The sequence below is a fragment of the Colias croceus genome, chromosome 15 (genome assembly GCF_905220415.1).
Source record: "Colias croceus chromosome 15, ilColCroc2.1".
Lineage (NCBI taxonomy): Eukaryota > Metazoa > Arthropoda > Insecta > Lepidoptera > Pieridae > Colias > Colias croceus.
Window position 1 is genome coordinate 2836595 of NC_059551.1, and position 23592 is coordinate 2860186.

Consider the following 23592-nt stretch of genomic DNA (forward strand, 5'->3'; position numbering starts at 1 on the left):
AAAATAATTTACAATGTGACTTAGTCGATTGTTGCTATTACCGACCCATAAAAACGGCTGTGAAGCTATTAACGATTTTTATGCAGCTATTCCCGATCGTATGTGAGAGGAAGCCTTTTCCAGCAATGGAATGTATAGAAGCTAGTGATGATGATGATTACCGATCTTAATAAAATGAAATAAAAATGCAAATATATTCGTATTTTTTAATTGTAGTTATTTTTAATAAAACAAATGAGTACTTTTTAGTAATGAACTAAATAATTATAAACTTTTAAATTAATCAACATAATACTATTAATATATGTACATATATTAAATTAAGGATTTCAAACTCTAGGATATTTCGTTATGCTATTTGATTGATTGCTTCGGTGAGTTGTGTTTTACTGAATACTTTTCGCCGCTTTCGAGGCTCCATATTTCTGGAAAAAATATACCTAATTATATGTTTTATGTTAATTTAACCTAAAAAGTTAAAAACCTAAAAATATAATTTTTTTAAATTTTTTAAATTTAACCTAAAAATATAATTTTTAATAGGCACCTATTATGTCATAAAAGTAATAAAAATATATTTGCACGCTCAATTACGAGCATAATGTTTAAGGATCAATATTATCTGTATATACAAACATCTTTATTCTACATTCTGCAAATAAAGCAATTTGAATTTGAATTTGTAGATGAGAAACTAAACAATCTATATTCGATCGGTAATAGCTTCCTATAGTTGCTATTGCCGACCCACATGGGTCGGTATTAAAGTATGTAAGTATAAACCTAAATTGTATTACCGACCCATAAAAAAATGGTTATTTTAATTCATTTGATCATCAGACTATAAAATAGATTATAATTGATTAATGTCATACAAAATATGAACAAATGCATATTGTTTAAACAAAAAAAAAACAATGATTTACTTCTGTAACTATTCGATAGGGATCCTCGAAAATATCATAACTTTGTATAAATTGACAACGCTAAAAGACACAACACTAGACAAAAAAGTTTAGTCGCTAATAGATTTTTATGAAGACTCATAGCTTAGATTTAAACTGGTCCATAAAACCACTTGTGTTAGTGTGATATAATAACATAAAAGAAAATAAAACAAAAAGTTACGTTGCTGCCATTGCCGACTTACGGGTCGTTGATACCTGCCGCGGCTTAAACTGGTGAAGCTAACACCGTCCCATTTTAATTTTAAGTTTTATCGTTTCAAATTACTTTTTATTAATAAAATGTTGTAAGAAATGAAAAGTTGACACTTAAATGCATTGACATTTAGTAATATAAATTAAAGTATAGATGTCATTTGTTTGTAAATGTCTTAAAAAGATACTCACAGTACTTACCCGAAGGAACAACGGAACAGTACGACACGTCCTGCTTCCACGCTACCCCGCAGCAACTTACGCATTTTAACTCTTTTTTGCTCAGTTACTCACTCTAACGTTAAAGTATACGATGCTCAAGTAATACATTCGTGTATAACTTTGCCTACCTATAGCTAGAATAGTTCTGGAAACGTTTAAATTTCGAATTACTTTTATAGGTCGGTAATACCTTCAGATTTTCGATGGGTCGTTGATAGCTGCGTTTACCCTAGTTGCCCTTCTTTCCTTTTTTGCTATGACTACCTCCCAGCCAACACATAAGCCAGATAGTAGCGAAAATATACCACACTAATCAGTGTCAAGTTTTATTACTTTTGTATTTCAGCTGACATCATTGCTTTATTTTGAATAAGAGAGTTCATAATTTAAAATAATGTTGTAAGCTTACTAAATTCTGTATAAAGTTCGTGGTATTATTTCAAGCTGAATAGTAATCAAGAGTAGAATCTGCTAAACAAGCGATATTCAAATAAAAGTAATTGAAACAGCTATTATCTGCACAGTAGCTGAAGTTTATGCATTGTCCTGTATAACATATTCAAGCAAAGCAGTTAAACAGCAAAACGCTGAATAGTAGACGAAATATTTTCTTTAAGCTGGATTGTGTACGAAATGGTACTAATTTATTCAGATGCTGAATATTTTAGATTTTTTCTTCTTTACACAGCTGACTTCTGCATAATTGTAAATAAACTCTTTGTTTTACCTAACTTATAGCGCTATAAGCGTACAATTGTCTTATATTCAGCTTAAAACAATATCAGTTACAAATGTGGATATCTAAAGCAGCAAATAACTGATTAGTTGAAGATATCGTATGTTTATATCCAGATATTTCACCATTTTGTGACAAAACTGATATAATGAAGAGGGTTCTGTACACGATGATTGTGCATCACCATCAGGATTAGTGATTCAAACAAATAGACCCGCGGGTCCAACTTTAGGTGCAGATAACGAGAGTTATATAATATGTGTGACAACTTTGCATTTCAATCACAGACTGTACAATTTGATAGTGATACAAGTTCTACTGATTTGGAAGAAAACTCTGAATTTAATAAAAATTATTTTAATGTACAGTTGTAGGTGTTCCAGTCCAGCTGTGGTAGGATTTAAGGGTTCTTGCAAAGAAGCTCGCCATTTTTTTTTTGGCCAGTAGTTATAATTTTCCTTGGTTCTCCCAAGAAGCGGGCACTGTTGATAATTCAACCCGGCCTTTTTTACGAGTCGAAATGATTTTGAACATGTTTCTGAAAAAAAAAATTTTTTTTCTATATTAGTTAAGCTATAAGCTTAACTAATATAGAAAAAAAAATTTTTTCATTTCATTGTTTCAGTTTAAAATAATAAATTAATAAATATTTTAGTTGGTAATATAAACAATTGTCTAACTAAATATTACGCAATGCATCATTCATAGTTGTAATAAATAACTTTAAATACCTAATAGTGGGTCCTACCCACATAAGTATAGGTCTCATCAACCTCAAATATTTATGGATTTATTTTCTATAAAAAGAACCCTAAAAAGCTGAATAAGACTATACTGCATTATGTTATTTAAGACCATTCTCTGAGAAATGTATAATTATTGTATTTTAAACCAAATATTTTCTGGATATGTAGTCGTATGTGAACTATTATGCAGAAATAAGCAAAATAATCACTGAATTAGACACTTTTATTCAAATTGGCCGCCGCATTGGCATCCGCCATTAATATAAGGTTCGACATAACATCTTTAAAAAAAATCCTCACCATTTATCTTATGAAACGCTTTGTTTAGTGAGTAGGAAACATTAGCAGTGATATAAAATTATATTCTCATTATTTGCTGGGACTGAAATTTGATAAAAAGTAAAGATAATTTATTTTCAATATTATTTCACATTTGTTTACCTTTTAAATTGTAGCTTTATCTTGAGGCGCTCAAAAAATGTACAATTATCATATTGATAATTCACAGTAAAGTGCCATGCGTTTATATAATTCACCTTATACTTACATAATAAATGTATTAAACAATTTACTTACCCAATTTTTGAAGAAGTGATCATCAGCGGACATTTTAACAAATTTTCAACTAATAATAACACAAAATATACTCTCGTCACAATTAAAAATACATTTATACATTTTTTACTTGCATAATTTCTTTGTAAAACTACTTCTAAGATCGGAATTTTGAATATCATTTGAATATCTGAACTCACAAATTAACAACTGCATAAAAGCTGTATAATTTCTGGACTAAAGAAAAATCAGAATTTATGCAGAAGATATTCAGTGTGTTGTACATTTATTCAGCTGCTATGTGGCTATTAATCAAATGTTATCCAAATTGAAGCAAGATATTTTGTGCCCAAATTGCTTGAATATCATCTGTATAAGCGCTTACACAGAAGTTATACAAATACTTTATCCAGCTTAAAGTTAAAAGAATTGCTTTTACGCAAAATTTATTCAGCTAATCTGTGTTGGCTGGGCTTATTTGCGATTAGTAAAATTAGTGATGCGATTCATAGCTTTACATACCAAATTGTTCTATAATGAAAATTCTGTATTCCAATAGTTGTTTCATTAAAAACCGATGAATATGATTCAAAAAAAATGCAAAATTTCTTGCTCGATTTCTGAAAACGTACGAATTACATTTACCCATTTAGACATTGCAAGAAAACCGTTTGAAACAGTAACGTTTCAAAGTGAATAAACCTTTTGTTCATACATTTGTAACAGAGCAATAACACGAACTACCAACACATAGAACCTAATTACCTGTAAGGCACTAAAATGGCAACTTTATGCCTGGCTCGGCAGTCGGCGGGCGCATAAAAGCCCCCCGGACGTATATCTCGATATTGCTTTTCCACCCATTTCAATTTTAAGTCGGTTTTATTTGCTGAAATTGAACCTAGGCAAACGGATATGTAAATGTTCATCTTCCATGCAATTATCGACAATGTTTTAATAGTGTAAGGTGTCAGAATTGCGTGTTGGAACGTTTAAAAGGGGTTAGCTGATGGATTAGGCATGGGTCCATTCATGGAGTTGCTATGCAAACGCAATTTCAATGATTGGATCCGGTCTTTGTAATGAAATATAAATAAAGTACTTACGATAAACTTGTTTGAAAGGGAAGGAAAGCAATTTTATGGATGTTCGTTTGGGTGTTTCTTTATTATATTCATTGTCTGAAAGTTTTAATCAACTAAGTTGTTAGTTCATAAATAAATATTCAATAAATTACAAATCGATTAAACAGTCTCAGGTGAATAAAATTTCTTTTCTGTAACACAACAAAAATAAAAACAAATCTCACCTAAAGATGATATATTTAACATGCACATGGGTGTACCAATAGAATAATGAACGGCTTCTGATTCACCTAAAAACAAAAGCAATTACCTAAATACAAAAGAAAAGAGTACTTGAAGGTAGTTCGAGAATAATTATTATAAAAAAATTTCTTACCCAAATTTCCTAAAAAGTATTTATAAGTCTTGAATTTTTTATAGGTCATCACGAATTCTAAAATTGAAAACAACATTAGCTGCAGTGTCTTAGCATCTTTATATTTTATAGGGAAGAGGAAATTCGCTGCATTTTTTTAATAGATCACGAGACTTAAAAGTTGTTAATTTTTTACAAATTTAATACGTAATTATGAAATAATACTTTGAATTCTTTCCGTGGTATATATTGGGATTATTTTCCTTGAACAATCTCTCATCTTATAAATCATGAGTATTAAAAACACAGATAAAACAAAAATGAATGTATTCTTTCCCGCCCGTTTGGAACTTTTCGGACAAATACATAAAATTTTAAATTTAAACACGAATTTACTTTCGTTTTTACACATTTTTTTTTATTGATACTTAGCACGTGCTATTTACTAACGTTCGCGTTGTGAATGAAAATTGTAATTAAAAGTTATGCAAGTGAGGTAGAAGAAAAATCCATGTTATTGTTTTTCTTTACTGTTGATGTATGAAAACATCCAGATGCAGTGTACGAAGGAAAAAAAAATTGTTAAGAAATAATGTTTTCTAATATACTTAATCATTGTATCTCAATGTTTCTAATCTTTTTTAAGTTGCTAAACAAAATTCTTAGGCGTGCGTAATCGTGTTTATAAATGAATGTTCTTACCTTGTTATCTAACTACCTACTATTGCAAATTCCTTGTCTAATTACAAATGAACCCCAGTTACTGTAGACCCAATAACAAATTACCGTGATTAGCGTTTTCATAGTCACAACGCCTTTACAATTTGGAGCAGTGGAATTATGTAAGATATTTCAGTTCGTAATTGAGCAGACATTGTAACGGAAAAGCATTGTTATAATTTAATTGTTGTAACGTTGATTATTATAAACAAACATTAACCTGAATATAAAACTTATTCACAGATTCGTTATTATCTATTACGTATATGATTTACAATTTTTTTCAGGTAGACCACATAAATTAAATCTGGCTATGTTACGAGTGCAGTTTTACGCTTTACAAAATAAGTATTCTTATAATTTACCATATCTAAATGTTTATTTCTCACATATTATGTAAGTCTAAGTAGTTATAAAAAAGGTAAAATATATGAACCTATTTTATAATTCTTAATTAATTAATTTAATTTTTTTGTCACCGCATGGGAAGCAAGCAACCTGATCAGGAAAACACTCGCCAAAATATTTGTTTATCGCGGGAAGGATACGATAACACAACATCCACATTTCTTTCGACTTTATTATACGTAAAGCAGTTTAGTTTCATATGAGAAATAACAATCATGCTATATTTGCCGTTGCGAAAGTTCTTCAAGTTTGTATTGAAGAAAAGAAAACCTGCCAGTAAGTATATCTACATACTTAATATTAAAAATGATAATAACTTCTATGTAGGTATGTTTTTCTTCTATGAGTCTGTAAATATACGATGATTTGAGAGTACCAAAACTACTACTAAGTATATTGTCAGTCAGCTATTTACTTTTTTTGTCAGGTATTTTGCCGCATTCATATAACATCGCCAGCGTCTACCTCGTTTTCACTATACATTTTCAAATAAATAAACGAAATTATTATGAAATGTTCAGTTGTTTAACCGACTTCCAAAAAAGGGGGAGGTTATCAATTCGGCCGGTATATATATTTTTTAATTATGTTGTTATTTTAGGGAAAGATCGGGTTCCGGCTTCTCTCACAGAATGTCTACTGAAAGAATCGAATGATCGTGATGTTAATGAGCATAAATTTATTATTATAATTTTATTGATTTTAACCATTGCTCTGCTTATCATTGTGGTTCAAATAAATTCTAAAAAACACATTATTGACATTGAAAGGGCTGAAAATATTATTGAAAATAGTAAGTAAACATTATATTTCCATGTAGAAAATTAAATAGGCACAATTACTTATTTTGTTAAATAATATTACATACCTAATAACTTAATGGATATTTAACGTTTTTCAAAAATAAGTTAAGAAAGATAGTCATGGGTATTATTGTAATGTGTTCCCTACCAATATATTTTAACAGAAGTTTAAAAAGAAGGAACCTTTATTAATAACTCAGCCCCAGGAATCACAGACACAATAGAAAATCTATTGTGTCGTGGACCGATCGGGCCGCTGGAGGCTCAATGGGTTAAACTGTTATTATAAACATGTTTAAATATCCAACAGTTTTTTAAGTTCCCCAAACATTTCTTTTTAAATAAAGTTAAGTTTTCAGAAACAAAGCCTACAGAGAAACTACCAATTTGCCATATCAACACGACCAGTTTGGGTAAGAATTATGTATTACCTATAGTAAATTTATTTTGGACTAGATTTCCGCCCGCTGCTTCGCCCGCGTTTGCAAAGGAAAACCCGCATAGTTCCCGTTCCCGTGGGATTTCCGGGATAAAAACTATCCTATGTGTTAATCCAAGTTACCCTCTATATGTGTGCTAAATTTCAATGTAATCGGTTCAGTAGTTTTTACGTGAAAGAGTAACAAACATCCATACATCCATACATCCATACAAACTTTCGCATTTATAATATTAGTAGGATTTATTATAATATTTATTTAGATTATCTACTGCTTTGAATTATGAAAGCTATGAAAAAATAATCCATACTTGTACCTACTTAGATTCATGTTACGTATTTACCTACATCGACCGCCTCATTGGTACAGTGGTTGACGCGTGAGCGTAGGTCCTGGGTTTGATTCCCGGTGGAGACGAACAAAAAAAAATGTCTCGGTTTGGTAGGACACAGAAGGCTGATCACCCACTTGTCTCTAAAGAAAATCGATCAGTGAAACAGTTGTATAATACTATAATGCATCTGCCCCTTACCCCACTAGGGGACATGGGACTTCATACTTACCCACATCGTTCTGAAATAGCTGCGCTGCATTCATATTATTTGCAGTTACTTTAAAATATACTTTTCATAAAACTTTCATTCTTATTTTCTCGTCTATACCTAATGTAGTTTAAGTATATACAATTATAGGTCAAGTATCTATTAAAAAGTTGGTGTCGAAAAATGTTCTGGATCAAGTTTATCCAGACGTTCAAAAAGGAGGATATTATATTCCTAAAGACTGTCAAACTAGGAATAAAGTTGGCATATTGGTTCCTTATAGGTGAGAATTCTGAAATATGAACAAAAATATAGGTATTTTATCCGTAAAATTAAAGCAAAAATTAAGAACATAATATTTTCTTCCAGAGATCGAGCACTACATCTTTCGATTTTTCTATACAATATCCACCCCTTTTTGATGAAACAAAAACTGGAATACAGAATTTTCATTATAGAACAAGCAGGTACTTTACTTCCTAAGTTTACTTCGTTTCATTGATTTTTATGGACTACGCCGACCAAACGGTTCGTGAAACAATAATACCTACATACATGACAACAAGATTTTCCCATATCTTTACAAGTCTAAGGTTTTATCCCCCATCGTGTCTTTTTTTAGAACATTCCATAGTAATACTAATACATTTACAAAGTACTTTGATAGTACTACATTTACATGTGTACTATATGACGTGTCCAAATGATTTTAAACGCAAAAAGCTTTGGTAGGTAATGAGTTTGAATTAGTAGTTCCAACGTAACAATTTAGTCCCAGCTAGGTAGGTACTATTGCAATACGTAAGAGACATTTTATACGATTATTTGGATTTAGATACAAAGATATTGGTTTATAATAAAAAGTAGGTATTTTATTATTTTATATAAATTAAATCTATTAAATCATAGCTTTGTTTTAAAGCGAAGCGAAGCGAAAGCGTATTTTTCAGTATTTTATGAACAAAACTAATATCTAACGAGTAAGTTTTTTATGTGGTACTTTTCTCAGGTGAAGATTTATTTAATAGAGGAAGACTTTTCAATGCTGGTTTCTTAGAAATTATGAAACTTGGTGATTGGAAGTGTGTGATATTCCATGACGTAGATTTGCTTCCGTTGGATGAAGAGATTTTGTACACTTGTCCAATTTGGCCGCGGAATATGTGTGCGAACATTGTTGATAAGACAAAGTATGTATTTAAGATAATATGTATTTAAATTACAATGAATAACACTAGTTAAAACATTACTTATTGAAACTTTATTTACATAGGTATATGATAGGTAATTAATTACTTAATTGTGCTCTGTGATTACAACCGCCGCGAAAACCACGGGCATGAACTTTTTTAAAGTTTTTGGTTTTTTTAATAAAGACCCTTTTAGTTTTAACCCTGGATCTTAAAATAATTTTCATTCAAATTGGTGCATTGGTTCATTTGTTATCTGTGAAGGGTAACAGAAATATTTACAAACTTTGGCATTCTTAATTGAGTATGGAAAATTAGTACATAATTACAGTATTTAAATTGTTATTATAAATTATGTGGAAATTATGTATACCATTATTATGTAAAGTAGGTGTTTCGAACGAGGACACAGTTGTTACCTACTGATAAAAGTTTTTTGTAGATATAAATAATTTGAACGTAGGTGGGTAGGTAGGTAGGTATGTTCTTACTGTTCTGTGGTAGGTACAATCAATTTTATTCGGCACTTGTCATTATATCTATAGTCTACATAATCTTAATATATATAAATCTCGTGTCACAATGTTTGTCCTCAATGGACTCCTAAACCACTTAACCGATTATAATAAAATTCGCACACCATGTGCAGTTTGATCCAACTTGAGAGATAGGATAGTTTAAATCTCAAATCGTTTAAAGCGGGCGAAGCCGCGGGCGGTAAGCTAGTTATTGTATAGAATATAGATGGTTGTTATATTTTACATAGAGTTTTAATAATAAATTAGATGTTGCGCTATATTTAATATTATCTACTAACTATACTCATAAGAAGTCGGTTAAAAACGTAATTTATAAAGTGTTTACTGTTTGAGCCTTGAGGTATCTAATTAGGTATTCCTATTCAATAACCATCTTCTGAATCTAGTTAATAGAATAAGGAATATGAGTCTGTCGATCGAAGACCATTTTAAATAATCTTACTCTGAATGCAAGCTATAAGATGATTTGAACAATTTTTTAGCCCAAAATCCCGCACCCTTTTCGGCGGTGTTTCTGCTATTGATGTCAAGCAATTTAAGAAAGTAAATGGTTATTCCAATGATTACTGGGGCTGGGGTGGCGAGGACAATGACCTTTTTAGAAGGTATGTAAAAGCACTGCAGATAATATAATACTATATACATACTAGATAAATACAAACAAAAGTCAATAAATTGTCTTCTACGTAAGACCGATTTGAAAAATTATTTCGGTGTTAGATAGCCCATTTATTGAGGAAGGCTATATACGCTAAGACCAATAGGAGCGGAGCAATGATGATGAAACCGTGGGGCACAGCTAGTTGAATATAATAATATGTTGTATTCTAGGTTACAAGACTTCGGTTATCCAGTTGTAAAATACGATAAAAAGATTGCACGCTACACATCTCTTCCGCATCTTGGACAAAGTCGAAATAAAGACAGGTAGATAATTTTCAAATGTAACTTATTCTTGGTAAGTACGTTGGTACGTTAACACTGAAATAACAGGATGTTAGAACTTAGATAGGTATTCTTATATTAAGCTATTGCATAGCTTCTATCGCGGGCCTTGAGTGCGGGGACCCAATTGAGAAATTTTGTAACGAAAAAACCTCACACTCCGACGGGCGGAGGTGTGGCTTGAAGGCATAGCATGCAATAGCTTAATACCGCGGCAGTCCCCGAGTGCCACACGTCGTTTTTTTTTTGAAAATATACCTACCTCCTATATTCATATCCATATTCTCAACCTGTCCCATTTATTTCATAAATCGTAGTATAAAATAAAACAAATAATATATATACAAGAATTTTTATGGAATATTTTCAAGTTTGTTTGTTTTGTGTAGTTACTGGAATCATAATTTTTTTTACACAAACACAGCTGCTACTGCCACCTATTTATTAAACCGAGATTACATAATATTTATAAAGTGTTTCTTAAACATCACTAATCTCTATATGTACTCTATTCACATATATAAAGAACCAACCATTCGATTCGCGGTATAAATAGATAATATTTTATGTTATCTGTGATATGCCATTCACCAAGCATTCACCAATCATAATGGGAATATCAGTTATTGCTAGTTATCTGCAATTTGAAACTTTGATGGATGACATGAAGCGTGTTGTGATAACGGTTTAGGTATTAGATAGATGTACGGTCTTGATGTACGGTCACTGATTCCTAATACTAAATTACGTTATGTGTTGTAATCGAATGATACTGGGGTTCTAGTTCTTTCTCTTGCAAGTGTGCAAACTCGTTGGTGTATGCAAATAGAGCGTACGCAAGTAACGCTGATGTAATTTTCTGTATATTTGTTGATTTTTAATAAGTAAAGTGTTGGTGAAGAATAAAAACACATTATGAAGACCGTACAATTGTCAATTATATTTAAAAAAAAAAATCTCCATTTAAAATGCAGTCTCTATCAGTATGGTCATTGGAAGTATAAATTGTAGGAAGACGCTGTGAAGTGAATTATATATATATATGTATATAGCATTATATTATGTAAATAAAAGTTTTATTAAAATTCTACAGAAATCCATGGTATTAGGTATATGCGCCTGCGCAGACTTTAAATTTGAATTTTACATGGTCTTTTCCTATTATCAAACTGAAACTGAAAGCTGATAGTTTGATTTGATATTGTAGGTACTCATAGATCATCAATCATCATCAGCCCATACGTTCCCACTGTTGGGACACATGCTGTGTCCCACAGGCCTAATCATTAGAAGATTCGTATTCGCATAGGTTGAATATATTTGGGGGCACGGTAGTGCCCCCGCCAAGACGAGCCAAGCGAACAAGCACGGGCACTACCTACCTTTTCTCGAAGCGCTTCGACGTTTTTTTGAACCCTCATAACTTGGGTTTGGATTATGCTAGATCAACAAATTTTTCGGGATATATTGTCAATAGCGGACTTATTGAACATATTAAGTTTTAATTACATTAGCTTTTATACTTCAGATTTTATTTATATCTAAAAAACGCTAATTTCGTCACTGACTCACTGATGATCATCAAAATTCTTAAGGTATTTCCTAATGTCCTAGAAAGCTATAACTTTGTATGTAAGCTAGTATTAGCACACAAACAACAAAAAAATTATAAAACTTGTAACTTTCATCCCCCAACCCCTTAAACTAGGGGATGGGAGTTTGTATGAGACCTGTAATTTTAAATTAAAATTTGATGACGCTAGAGGTCTAATCTAATAATCTAAAACTTGGTTCCCCTAGATATATATATGTATAGGTACTCCTTGTTAAAAAAAAATTAAAACTTTAATCGACATACTTATAAAATTTTGTTACAAACAACTTACAAAAAGAAATGAAATCCCACCAAAAACATTTTCATGTAAAATGTTGCCAAGACGAGCCCATATGACTCGCACTGTCAAAAAGTTATCAGATCTCATGTAGAGCGAAGCTTCTAACACTACACGCCCTAACTCTACAAGGCCTAACTTCACAAACTCTACACCTTAGTCAAAATATGTGGCTTGGCCGTTCGTTACTACAAGAACTATTGTATAACACAAAAGTAATGCACAGTGAATTAATTTTTCACCTTACGCCGATGTGAATGTAGCGAAATGGCCAAGCCACATATTTTGACTAAGGTGTAGAGTTTGTGAAGTTAGGCCTTGTAGAGTTAGGGCGTGTAGTGTTAGAAGCTTCGCTCTACATGAGATCTGATAACTTTTTGACAGTGCGAGTCATATGGGCTCGTCTTGGCAACATTTTACATGAAAATGTTTTTGGTGGGATTAAAATTTACATACGGATAAATATAATATGTACCTAGTTAACGAAATATAACCTTTGCGTAGTTATTCATCTTTTATTTAACCCGCATATAACAAGCCCCTACAACCTCATACCTGCTTAAAGAAGTTAAACCTATAGGTGCACAAATAAACATATGTTACAATAATTTAAATATCTGTTTTTTACAGGTTTAATTTACTGCACAACGCTATCAAGAGGTACAAACACGAAGGTCTATCTACTTTGCGATATAAAGTACTTTCGCTGACACTACATAATCTATATACATACTTTCTTATTGATATTAATCCATACAAAGAAAATGCGAAAGAAATAGTCTATAAATTATAAATAAGTAGGTAACTACGTACTAGGTAGGTAGTGTAGAAAAAGTAGTGACTTTGATAAAATCGTCTAAATAAAATTAAAATTATTACAATGACAATTTGAAAATGAAAAGAATACCTACTTTTCATTTTAAAATTGATAAGGAATTTACAAAATTAATCAATTCTTATCTACAAAACATTTATCCATAATAATATGTTACGTTAATTAATGTTACATACATACCTACCTACCTATTATCAAACATTAAACGGAACGTAAAATAGTGGCATTGCTAATTATTGCGATAAGCTGTACTCTTTTCCCGAATAATTGGTTAAATAGGTACCTAACCCATTGAGCCCCAAGCGGCCCGATCAAATCAATTCAGTGTTATTTTAGTATAAAATTTCTAGGGAAAAATTTTAAAGCATAGTCATTTATGTATGCAAAATTTAAATAAAAGTACCGCTTTTACATATTATGTTTTAAGTGATTGACGTTTTATAATAATAATTATAAACTGGTATCTGGCAAATACGGTTTTGAAATCTAGCAACACAATGTACGAAGTCGACCTCGACACTCGACAGTCGACTGACAATTGACAGCCTAGGAAACGTCAGTTGAATATTGCGGTTTGCGGTAGAAGGTGAACAGTCGTGCACTTTCCGCTAAAATTTGTAATTCCGCACTTTCACCGTTTTTCGTGTTTAATTTAAATATAATATTTTGTACTAAACATTCATATTCTTGTCGACCTGTAATAACATTATTGATTGCGTGAGCATGCGGTAATATAAAAGGCAGTGCATTTTTTCTAGACAGACTGGTTTTTTGTGCTAATTTTCCCCCTTTTTGGCACGAGTTATTTGGAATCCATCAGCGAACCATTTAAAAGGTCAGTGAAAAACTGTATTAATTTGTTTATTTTGCAACTGATGTAAACAATGCACACTAAACATCTTGAACATTGTTCTAATTTTAGACATTCTTCAAGGGAACAGGTCATAACACATCGTATGTTCAGCATAATTTATTAAATTGCAAAATAAATATGTCATGTTAAGAAAAAAATTCTTTTAAGTAAAACATTACTTAAAAATTTATTTTTTAATCAATGCACGAAATTTATTTAAAAAAATCCCATTAAAAATTAACAACCCAAATGGTGAACATCTAAGGCAGCAAACAATAATAATTATAAACCATATTTTTAATGGTGTTGTTTATCTTTGTTACTATAAAATGGTTTATGGTAATAACTAATAATAGACTTTCTTATATTAATCAAGAACAGTTCAAACAAATGATTAAGAAGCAGAACCTAACATTGTAAATATAATATTTATTTATTAATAATAAAGGAAATAATATAAAGTATATAAGCTCTCTATTGCATACATACATAACAGGAAATATATGTAATTCAATGTGTACCTACCTATTTAGGTAGGTAATAATTTTATTAACATAATTTATTCCCTAATAAAATAAGTAGTCTAAAAATATACTATTGTTAGAGCCCGTGACATCACAATATATATGTTGACATAGCAATAAACTGTATTAAATTGACCTTACTTGTATACCTGTTATCAACAAGGCATATTGTGCTGTGTATTGAAATATCCACGTCTTATCATGTAATGGGATGTAGTTACATTGTAGTTAATAACAATATAAGGAAGGTGTTTTATTCATTGTATAGTAATGATTGTCTTTTGTTGGTCTTAAGTTTGTTATTTACTGAATAAATAATGCTAGAAACAAGTTTTATTATTAAAAAAAATATTATATTAACTATCAACATAAATCATAGTGTTAATACATACATGGCATACCTACATTGTCAGGAAACTTGAAATATATTATAATAATAAAATAATTTATTTAAATACTTAATATATACGTCTAATACGTTATATATACGTTAATATATACGTCGTAATATACGTCTCACTTTAACACATTTTAGAAATGTCCAGTGTATCATTCATTAACTTTAAAAATAAAATACTAGTCTTCAACAGTTTTTTAATCAGCATGGCATGAATATTGTAGTAATTAATATGAAAAAATGTACATTCAAACAACTGCACTGAAGAAATTTCTCATGTCACAATCAATTGATCCCACTATATGTATGATATTGACATGACCTTGAACTCTAGTAATAATAACTTGTCAATAATCATCAGTAAATATTTTAAATTAATGTTAAAAACAATAGCCGCTAGCCTCGGTACTAATTTATTGACCGTGCGGTTATTTTCCTTCAAGGATTGTGTCATTACATTGTGGAACAAATTGCATAATTACCATCATTATCTATAGATTATTGAAGAAAGTTAACTGATTATTGGTTTCCCATTGGTGTTGGTATTAACCAACTTTTTATATTAAACTATCAGACGAATCTTTTTTTTTTACTACTGTTTTTATTTTTCCTCTTCTATTTAACTGTTAATTCAATTGATTCAGTTATACAACACTTAAAGCTTTTTTAATACAACAAGCCTATTTAAGTGCAAGTGTTCTTTCCTATTAATATAGCCGTTAAACAAAAATATTATAAAAGTGTCAGATTTCAATATTACGAACATAACTTTCACGTTCTAGTAGCGTAAGGAATCTGGTAGGGATTATTAAAAATAACCCTATAGAAATGTTAATAAAGTTGTTATTACAGAATCATTTTTTTTTATGAGGCATCCAGTTATCTGTGTGAACATTGGTACAAACTTCAATAAGGTTTTATTTGCACTTGCTTCCTAATCTTGTGTCAATAGTGAATTTGTGTTTGTATTTATAACCTGACTATGAATACGGTTTTTATCATACTGCAGTCTAATTTATTTTATCGAGGTACAGATAATGCTGTGAACTGTACCAAATAATTAAGTATCTCATTAATTACATAATACACTTTTCTATAAATTATATCTAGGTAAGTATATTAAACTCAAACAGTTACTAATGTTTCTTATATTTTCCAGAATTTTCCTCATCCTATCCTGCTTTGAAGAAGTCCTTCCTAGTCCCTCAAGATCCTTTATTTCTTTTAAATGGCTGGTTTTAAAAATAAACTATTGATATCATTTTCATTCATTTTCGCATGCATAATAATATATAGTATGTATTTATACATTTTCGAACATTATCACAATAAGAATAGTTTAAATTTTCCCGGTTTTATATTTATGATGTAGAAAATATTAAAGGCTCTTACTGTATCGTTTGTTCGCAAATTTTGAATATATTTTCCCCTGATTTGGACCATTTGACGGGATTTCTGACAATGAACGCGTCCAGTCGCCTAGAAAATTAACAAGTCCTCTCGGTTGATCGAATTTTTACGTAAAACGAGTGTTCCCATTAAAAGTTAGTAAAATGAAATATTCTTACCCCAATTTACAAGGACGAAACGGTGTTGGTACTATATTACGTAATACTTGAACATTTTATATGGGCTTATTTAAATTGCATTGTGCATTTACAGTAATTAATATGTTAATAATGAGTCATTGGAATATTACTTGCAGTTTCATTATAGGGTCATTGCGCTGGTTTTCGTCCAATTATAGGAGTTGCCAACTTTGTGATACGAAATAAATATTTTGGAGCACCCTTCCTTAAACATATAATTTTTTTTTAAGTCCTTATATAGTCTTCTTTAAGATAATATTAAGGGAAAATAAATCATTTTGATGTATCTTTTTATTTAAATTATTTTCTGCAAAAGTAGGGTAAATGCTAGTTTTCGTCCAAAAAAACTGGTTTTCGTCCTAGTGTAAGCTAGTTTTCGACCACCGTGTAGAAAAAGGAGGGTAGGTCAACTATTAAGTTTAAAATCAATTACAGGTAAATATATACGTTTATTTAATTAACATTACAATTTCTCACTACCCAGGTTTAGTTTTACTTGTGGTTTTACTAATAATAATCAATATAACTAGTCAACACTGAGATCTATGTAGCACTTGGCAGTCCTTATAGGCGTTAGTGATGACTGTATAATCATTCGTAATAAAGAAAGGAATGCGTTCCTTACAATGTAAATGAAACAAGTAATAATTACAGGACTAAGAAATAACATCAAAAAACAGAAATATTCATTCTAACAACAAAAATTTTCATTCTAATACTTTGTTTATCAAATGAAACGTACTATAAACACACAGCCATAATAATAAGTTTTAGCTACAGAATCTTCAGTGTACGCAGCGTCTTTTTTTTTCTAGATTTCTTAGACTCCTTCGAGGCCATCTAAAAACAATAAGATCTTTCTGAGGATACGTTGAGTAAGTATAATAAAAAAATACTGCATTGGCAAAACAGACCTAGAATAAAAGATGATACTCAAGTGAATGATAATCAAGAAAAATACAGTGTATTATGTCTGACCTACCCCCATTTATGCTACGAATAATTGACTCTACTTCACATAAGGAGAATGATACATGACTGAATGAATGACAATATTAGGTACCTACAACACTCTGGCCCTCACCAATTATTTATAAGGAAGATACTGAATAGAAAACTTTTCAATACGTAAAAATAGACGAAAAGTAATGCAAAAGAATGGCTATATTTAATTTTTGGATTGGATACTCCAATACTCATTCATGGACGAAAACTAAAACATTTAAAGCTAAATTTAGTTTTCGTCCACTTCTTTAAATATTTTTTTATTTTGGCAGCACTGACATAGCAGTGGACGGAAACCAAAAAAACTAAACTAATAGCAATAAAGATCACTTCGGGAGAAACTATTCAGTATTTTAAAGGCCCGATAAAGTAAAATGACCCTAACAAATATTCACGTAGCTGTTTGAGTTTCCGTCCACTTGGACGAAAACCAAATATTTTGAGAATTTGGTAACCTAGTATCCGTCCACTTAATATTTCGAAGAGTATTATAAAAATGTATGATAAACACTTATAATTGCGTTTATTATGCTTATAAATAAACATACGTACCAAAAACATTACGTAAACTAGCTAAAACAGTGATTTACCTTACCATGAACTTTTCTCGCCGGCAAATTTTTCTCTCGCGCGATGACATCTGCAATTCACGTATGCGAAGCGGCCACATTTACGTTAATTTTTTGACCTCTCTTCTTGTCAAATCAAATTTTAATGTTGATAGTACTGTTGCTTAAACATTAAGGACCGTAAAAAGTGCAAACTTGCGCGGGAAGGTAGGTTTGTATTCAAGTTTTACGCACGTGATTGTAGCAGGTCAGTCAAATGGACGAAAACAGAAGCTGGACGGCAAACCAGCGCAATTACCCTACTTACCTATTTAGATTTCCCTTTTATAAGATTTTAAAAATAACTGTATTAATTTAAGATCGTGAAAATTGAAAATTTCAATTTGAAATGCAAATGTGTTGTAAGATTTCTTAAATTGTATTGTAGTAAGTATTATGATCTGACCTTGTAACCGGTTGCGTGTTTAAATGTTAGTTAATACACTGTGATTATAAACAATTGATTAGTAGGTACTTAAAGTGTTACAACTTATATTGAAATCGATATTTTTTTAAACAATAGGTAGCTCTGTCTCGTAAGAAATAAAAAATTGTAATAAACTGAAACACACATTATTCATGAATTAATTAAGAGTTAAAGAATTAAAAATTTTCATGAATTCACGAAATAAAGGATTTTCGACAAACGTAAATACTTACCTACATTGCACATAACAGTAATCTAAAATGTATCAAATGGCTGTAACTCCATAGGTGACCTACAAAGGTCGGTTTTGCATGTTCATATTTAAATTAAAGCCAAATTAGTTAAACACGATGGAGTGTGTAAATTGTTTCATAACAGCCTGAAACGTTACCTTGGCTGTGTTCAGTAAATAGAGCTTGTATGACGAGGTATTTCGAATTTCATAGCCTTGCTAATGACGTGTAAGATGTTTTGTTCTTATGTGTGAGATTAGATATGTTTGTATAACTATATTTAAAAGAAATCTTCGTGCATGATCACAACTATAACTTCCTATTTAATTGTGACTGCTGATGGTAAATTTGTACTATGCCTATGTTTGTATGTATATATAATATTTTTGGGCTATTTTAGACTTTTATTAATGCACGATGGGGATGAATTAATGAGGACCTAGTTCTACGTTCCAAACGGTTTTTGTCAGACACGACTAGTGATAAAAAATATCAATCATTGCTTGTTAAAATCAATCATAGTGTAGGTATTAGGTATGCCTCGAATGATCTTGATACTTCTAATTATTTTCTTTTGATCTCCAATACCTAATAATAGGTATCGACCTAAGCGTTAAAAAGATCTATAATAAAACATTAATAGATTGCTTTTCCTTTTTTAAATTTAGGTTTAAAAAAAGCGTCGTATTAATAATATAAATAGACGATTGAAAACAGTATTTACTGGAAATTAGCTGCGGTTCAGACATGATGTTCAACGATTCCATACAATATTATAATTAAAGCTGTGTTTGTTAGAAATCGTGTTGTTTTTTCTTTCCTTGGGCCAACCGTGTGTTTTTTGCATAGATACCAGATAGTACAAGCACAGTATTACAATAATATTGTAATACTGTGGTACAAGGATAATGTAAAATGTTGGCCGAGTATTAACGTAATATCTACGTCGCGTTAGACTTTAGAGTATATATTGTATTCTATGCTATTACGTATATACGAATGTAATGAGTTTATGAAACAAATTAAAGGGTCAATTAACATTTGATCGTTTATCGATTTGTATGCACCATAATCATTTGATGGCACTGCATATGACTAGCTGAATTAATACGCGTATGCATTGAAAGAATGGGTGCAAATGTTTTGCGTCCTATTCCATTTGCATAGGTTAGAGGGAAATGGAGATATTTTTGTTTGTGCTCGAATTTGCGTAGATCAATATTTAAAATGTGTTTTGATAAAAATAATATGAGTATGTAGCTTAGGTAGGTAGGTAAAATGTGAAGTTGCCTCGAGCGTGCCTAAATGTATTGTTTTTCAGTCGAACAGTACATTGAACTCAATAATCAATATATATGTATCTATAGGACTATTATAGTCTTATGAATACATATAATTATATTAGTGTATAGGTACACTATACATTCCTAGTTTTATCGAAGTAAAATGTAAAAAATCCCTAAATGTTTCACTAATCATAAACAAAATAAAATACTATCTGGATGATATAGAGTGATACGAAGGTCAGGGGTTATCTAGTTTTTACGTACCTACCTATAGTAGATGTTAAAATATTTTTTTCACAAATGTAGGTATTATGAAGGTAAACCAGACAAATTATTTATTTAGTTGGCATCGAGTTGTAGTAAATTTTTGTTAAACTTTTTTGTAAATGTTAGGTGTTTGTTCTACATCTACTTACATGATATGTGTGTATATAGCAGTCGAAATGATTAGGTAGATAAAAATTGACATGATACTTATCATATTTTCACAATTTCAAAATTGAGATTGAAGGATAATGAATGTTTTCACCCAATTTTCACCTAAGATGATTCCTGTGACATATCGATTGATTGAGATTGCCTTTACTGAAATCGTATCAATTGTTTCCGATAATCGATAATATTTTATATGGAAAAGAAATCGATTTGAATAAAGGCATTATTTCGGCACTTCGTCAACAATTAACTAAGGAATCTTAGCAAACAACAGCGACAAAAAGTGAACAATAACAATTAGTAATAATAACAGAATACCACGTAAAGTATCAAAGCTGCGATTGACGCGATTGACAAACGATCACAAGATGGGCGCCGATTATATGATTTTCCAACTCTATAATTTTTCAACGTTCCCATTTCATGTACACGAATTGCGTAGGTATTATTTTTTGTGTTATTTTATTTAATTTTTCGTTATATTAAACTTAACAATACTGTTTTTGTTTTAGTAGCTTCAGATGTTTCATTTTTATATATTGGTAATAATGCCACCTTAAAATAAAAATATTATGCATTAAAATTATTTTTGCTTTTTAAACATAAAATACGTAATTCGGAACACAATAAAGTGTCACAGGAATCATCATTTATGTGAAAAGGACTATAAAAAAATTATTATCTTGTGATAATTAATATTTTACGCCAAACGAATGAAAATTTTGATGAAAATATTGATAAGAGAAGAGGTACTTCTATAATTATTTTTTATAGCCAGTCAATTAAATAAATGAATAAATGATACGACTAGAAATCAATGAGGCAGTTATTTAAGGTGCTAGGTATTTAGTATTTAATAAACATACTAGGCTCTTAATGAAACCGCTGAACAAGCAAGGAAGCTGCTGCAAGTTATATTTACAAAATATGTAAAGTATCATATCAAAATATACCTGTACATAGTGCAGAATTACTTCAATGCACAAGGTTAGCCGTTAGGTAGTATTTAGGGCGAACTAAACAAATAAAAATAGGTCGAGCTGTATTTGAGGTAAGTACCTAGGTAGAACTAAAAACATCAATTGAATACGTTACTATTTAATAGTCTGAACCTCGTACGTATGAATAGATTTTCTACTCTATAACGTTTTAAATCCTTTCGTACTAGGTATATCACTTTTTTGTCTACCTATACTGAACAATTATTAATATCCTAACATATTTCCATTAATTAAAAGTGAACAAGTGAAAATAATTAATTAGTATTTTTAATTTTTAATTTAAATTCAATACATTATTCTAATATCAACCGCTATCGTATCTATTACCTGCCAATCCAGTATAATATATTTTTAAGCACTGAAGTTAAAATAATATAACCTAGCACGTTCAATTTAGCAACTCCTATTCCGGATTTACTAAAGTACGGATTAAGAAATTATAAAAAAAATGATTGAAGACCTTCGTGCCCTTACGCACTAGCGGTACCGCGGGGGCGGCTAACCGCGCGGTTAGCCGCTTTCCCATTTTATGCAACCGCTTTTATGATTAGTGCGTACAATCATAAGCGGTTGCATATTAAAATGGGAAAGCGGCTAACCGCGCGGTTAGCCGCCCTCGCGGTTAACCGCTAGTGCGTAAGGGCACTTCCTCTTGTATATGGGAGCAAGGGCATAACATAGGTCAAGATGTTAAGTCCGGATCTTTATTATAATGTATTTAAAGGAAAAACTGTTTAAATTGAGGATTAGTAGTAATACATAATGTTAGTACAACTATATGAAGTTAGGTACCCAATAAATATATTAAGTATAGTTACCTACTCAATAAATGTTTTGATTATTAAAACTCATAATATCTTGAAGACCTTTATAACAAAAAAAAAAAATGTGTGTGTTCTATATACCTAGTATACTTATAAAAATTCTTAAACCCCGATACTTAGATCTAGGAAAATCGAATATAGATATTTCCTAGACACACACTTCACAGAATGAAAGTGTAACGAGGTTAAATTATTACTTCCATGTCGCTCGCCTTTAAATCGTAGGCTTTCATGCAGTAAGAAAAATTTCTCGGCTTTCGTTTTTACAAATAGCATAACCTAAAAACCCATTTTAACAACAACCTTGTAGCAGAAACCATACAACTATATGAATAAACTTTAAAAATAGCGGCTCAAAGATCAAAGGCTTAAAGGTTTTAGCTTCTAGAAAATACGATACAGCGGGAGCTGTACAATATATTTCAAAGAGCTGTAGAAAACAATGCAAGGGCTTCAGTAAACTTTCGTCCTGAACAATCAGGTTTAATAAAACATTTTCAGGTACAATAATTATACTCCAAAAAGGATTTGTTTTAAGCCTTTTCCACGGTCTGTAAATAAAAAGTACCTTCGTAATTGTAATGAAATAATAAAAGATAAAATGGAAAATTAAAATTTGAAATCTAGAATTAATTGTGGTGATTGGTAAGGGGGCGTTTATTAATGACGTGAGAAGTTTTTTAATTTTCCTGATGCCCTCTACGTTATAAGAAAGTAGGAAGGACGGTTTTATATATACATACCTAATTTTTAATTAAAGTAGCTACGATTCCAGATGTCAAATTATGATGTTCATTGTTCATCCACTCTTTACAGAAGTGAGTGATATCATAATATGCTCATTTTTTATACATTACCTCTACACTACATACATCTGTTGCATGTTTATAACGCGAACAATTAAATGTTTAAAAACGCATGATGATATAGACATATCACGACAGTGTGCTATAAATTGGGCCTAACTCAATAAAAAGGGTCAAGCACGAGCGGTTAATTATTAATTTTTATATTGAACTAGTGGTCCGCCCCGGCTTCGCCCGTGGTACATATTTTGCAATAAAAGGTAGCCTATGTCCTTTCTCGGGTATCAAAATATCTCCACACCAAATTTCATGCAAATTGGTTCAGTAGTTTAGGCGTGATTGAGTAACAGACAGACAGACAGAGTTACTTTCGCATTGATAATATAAGTATGGAAGTATAGATTATAGGGCATGTTTAATCGTTTTGACTT

The 23592-nt window shown here is 30.8% G+C and overlaps 2 protein-coding genes across 2 annotated transcripts in view; both read left to right on the top strand.

Annotated features, from left to right (window-relative positions):
- The first annotated feature begins 6202 nt into the window (after positions 1-6202).
- LOC123698199 (beta-1,4-N-acetylgalactosaminyltransferase bre-4-like) lies at positions 6203-16616 on the top strand. The gene is made up of 10 exons (XM_045644790.1): positions 6203-6263; positions 7923-8055; positions 8142-8239; positions 8782-8962; positions 9910-9912; positions 9984-10106; positions 10333-10428; positions 12969-13012; positions 16107-16182; positions 16610-16616. Exons 1-10 carry the CDS (start codon positions 6203-6205, stop codon positions 16614-16616), a joined length of 822 nt encoding a protein of 273 aa, XP_045500746.1.
- The window catches only part of LOC123697767 (beta-1,4-N-acetylgalactosaminyltransferase bre-4), a 137817-nt gene continuing 127944 nt past the window's right edge, over positions 13720-23592 (top strand). The window contains exon 1 of the mRNA XM_045644304.1: positions 13720-14008. The gene's annotated coding sequence lies outside the window, so the exon portion shown is untranslated. The remainder of the gene's footprint in view (positions 14009-23592) is intronic.

Coding starts and splice junctions, on each gene's coding strand:
- LOC123698199 (XM_045644790.1), top strand. CDS start 6,203: ATGCTATATTTGCCGTTGCGAAAGTTCTTCAAGTTTGTATTGAAGAAA. Junction 6,264..7,922: donor GAAGAAAAGAAAACCTGCCA/GTAAGTATATCT, acceptor ATACAATTATAG/GTCAAGTATCTATTAAAAAG. Junction 10,107..10,332: donor GACAATGACCTTTTTAGAAG/GTATGTAAAAGC, acceptor GTTGTATTCTAG/GTTACAAGACTTCGGTTATC.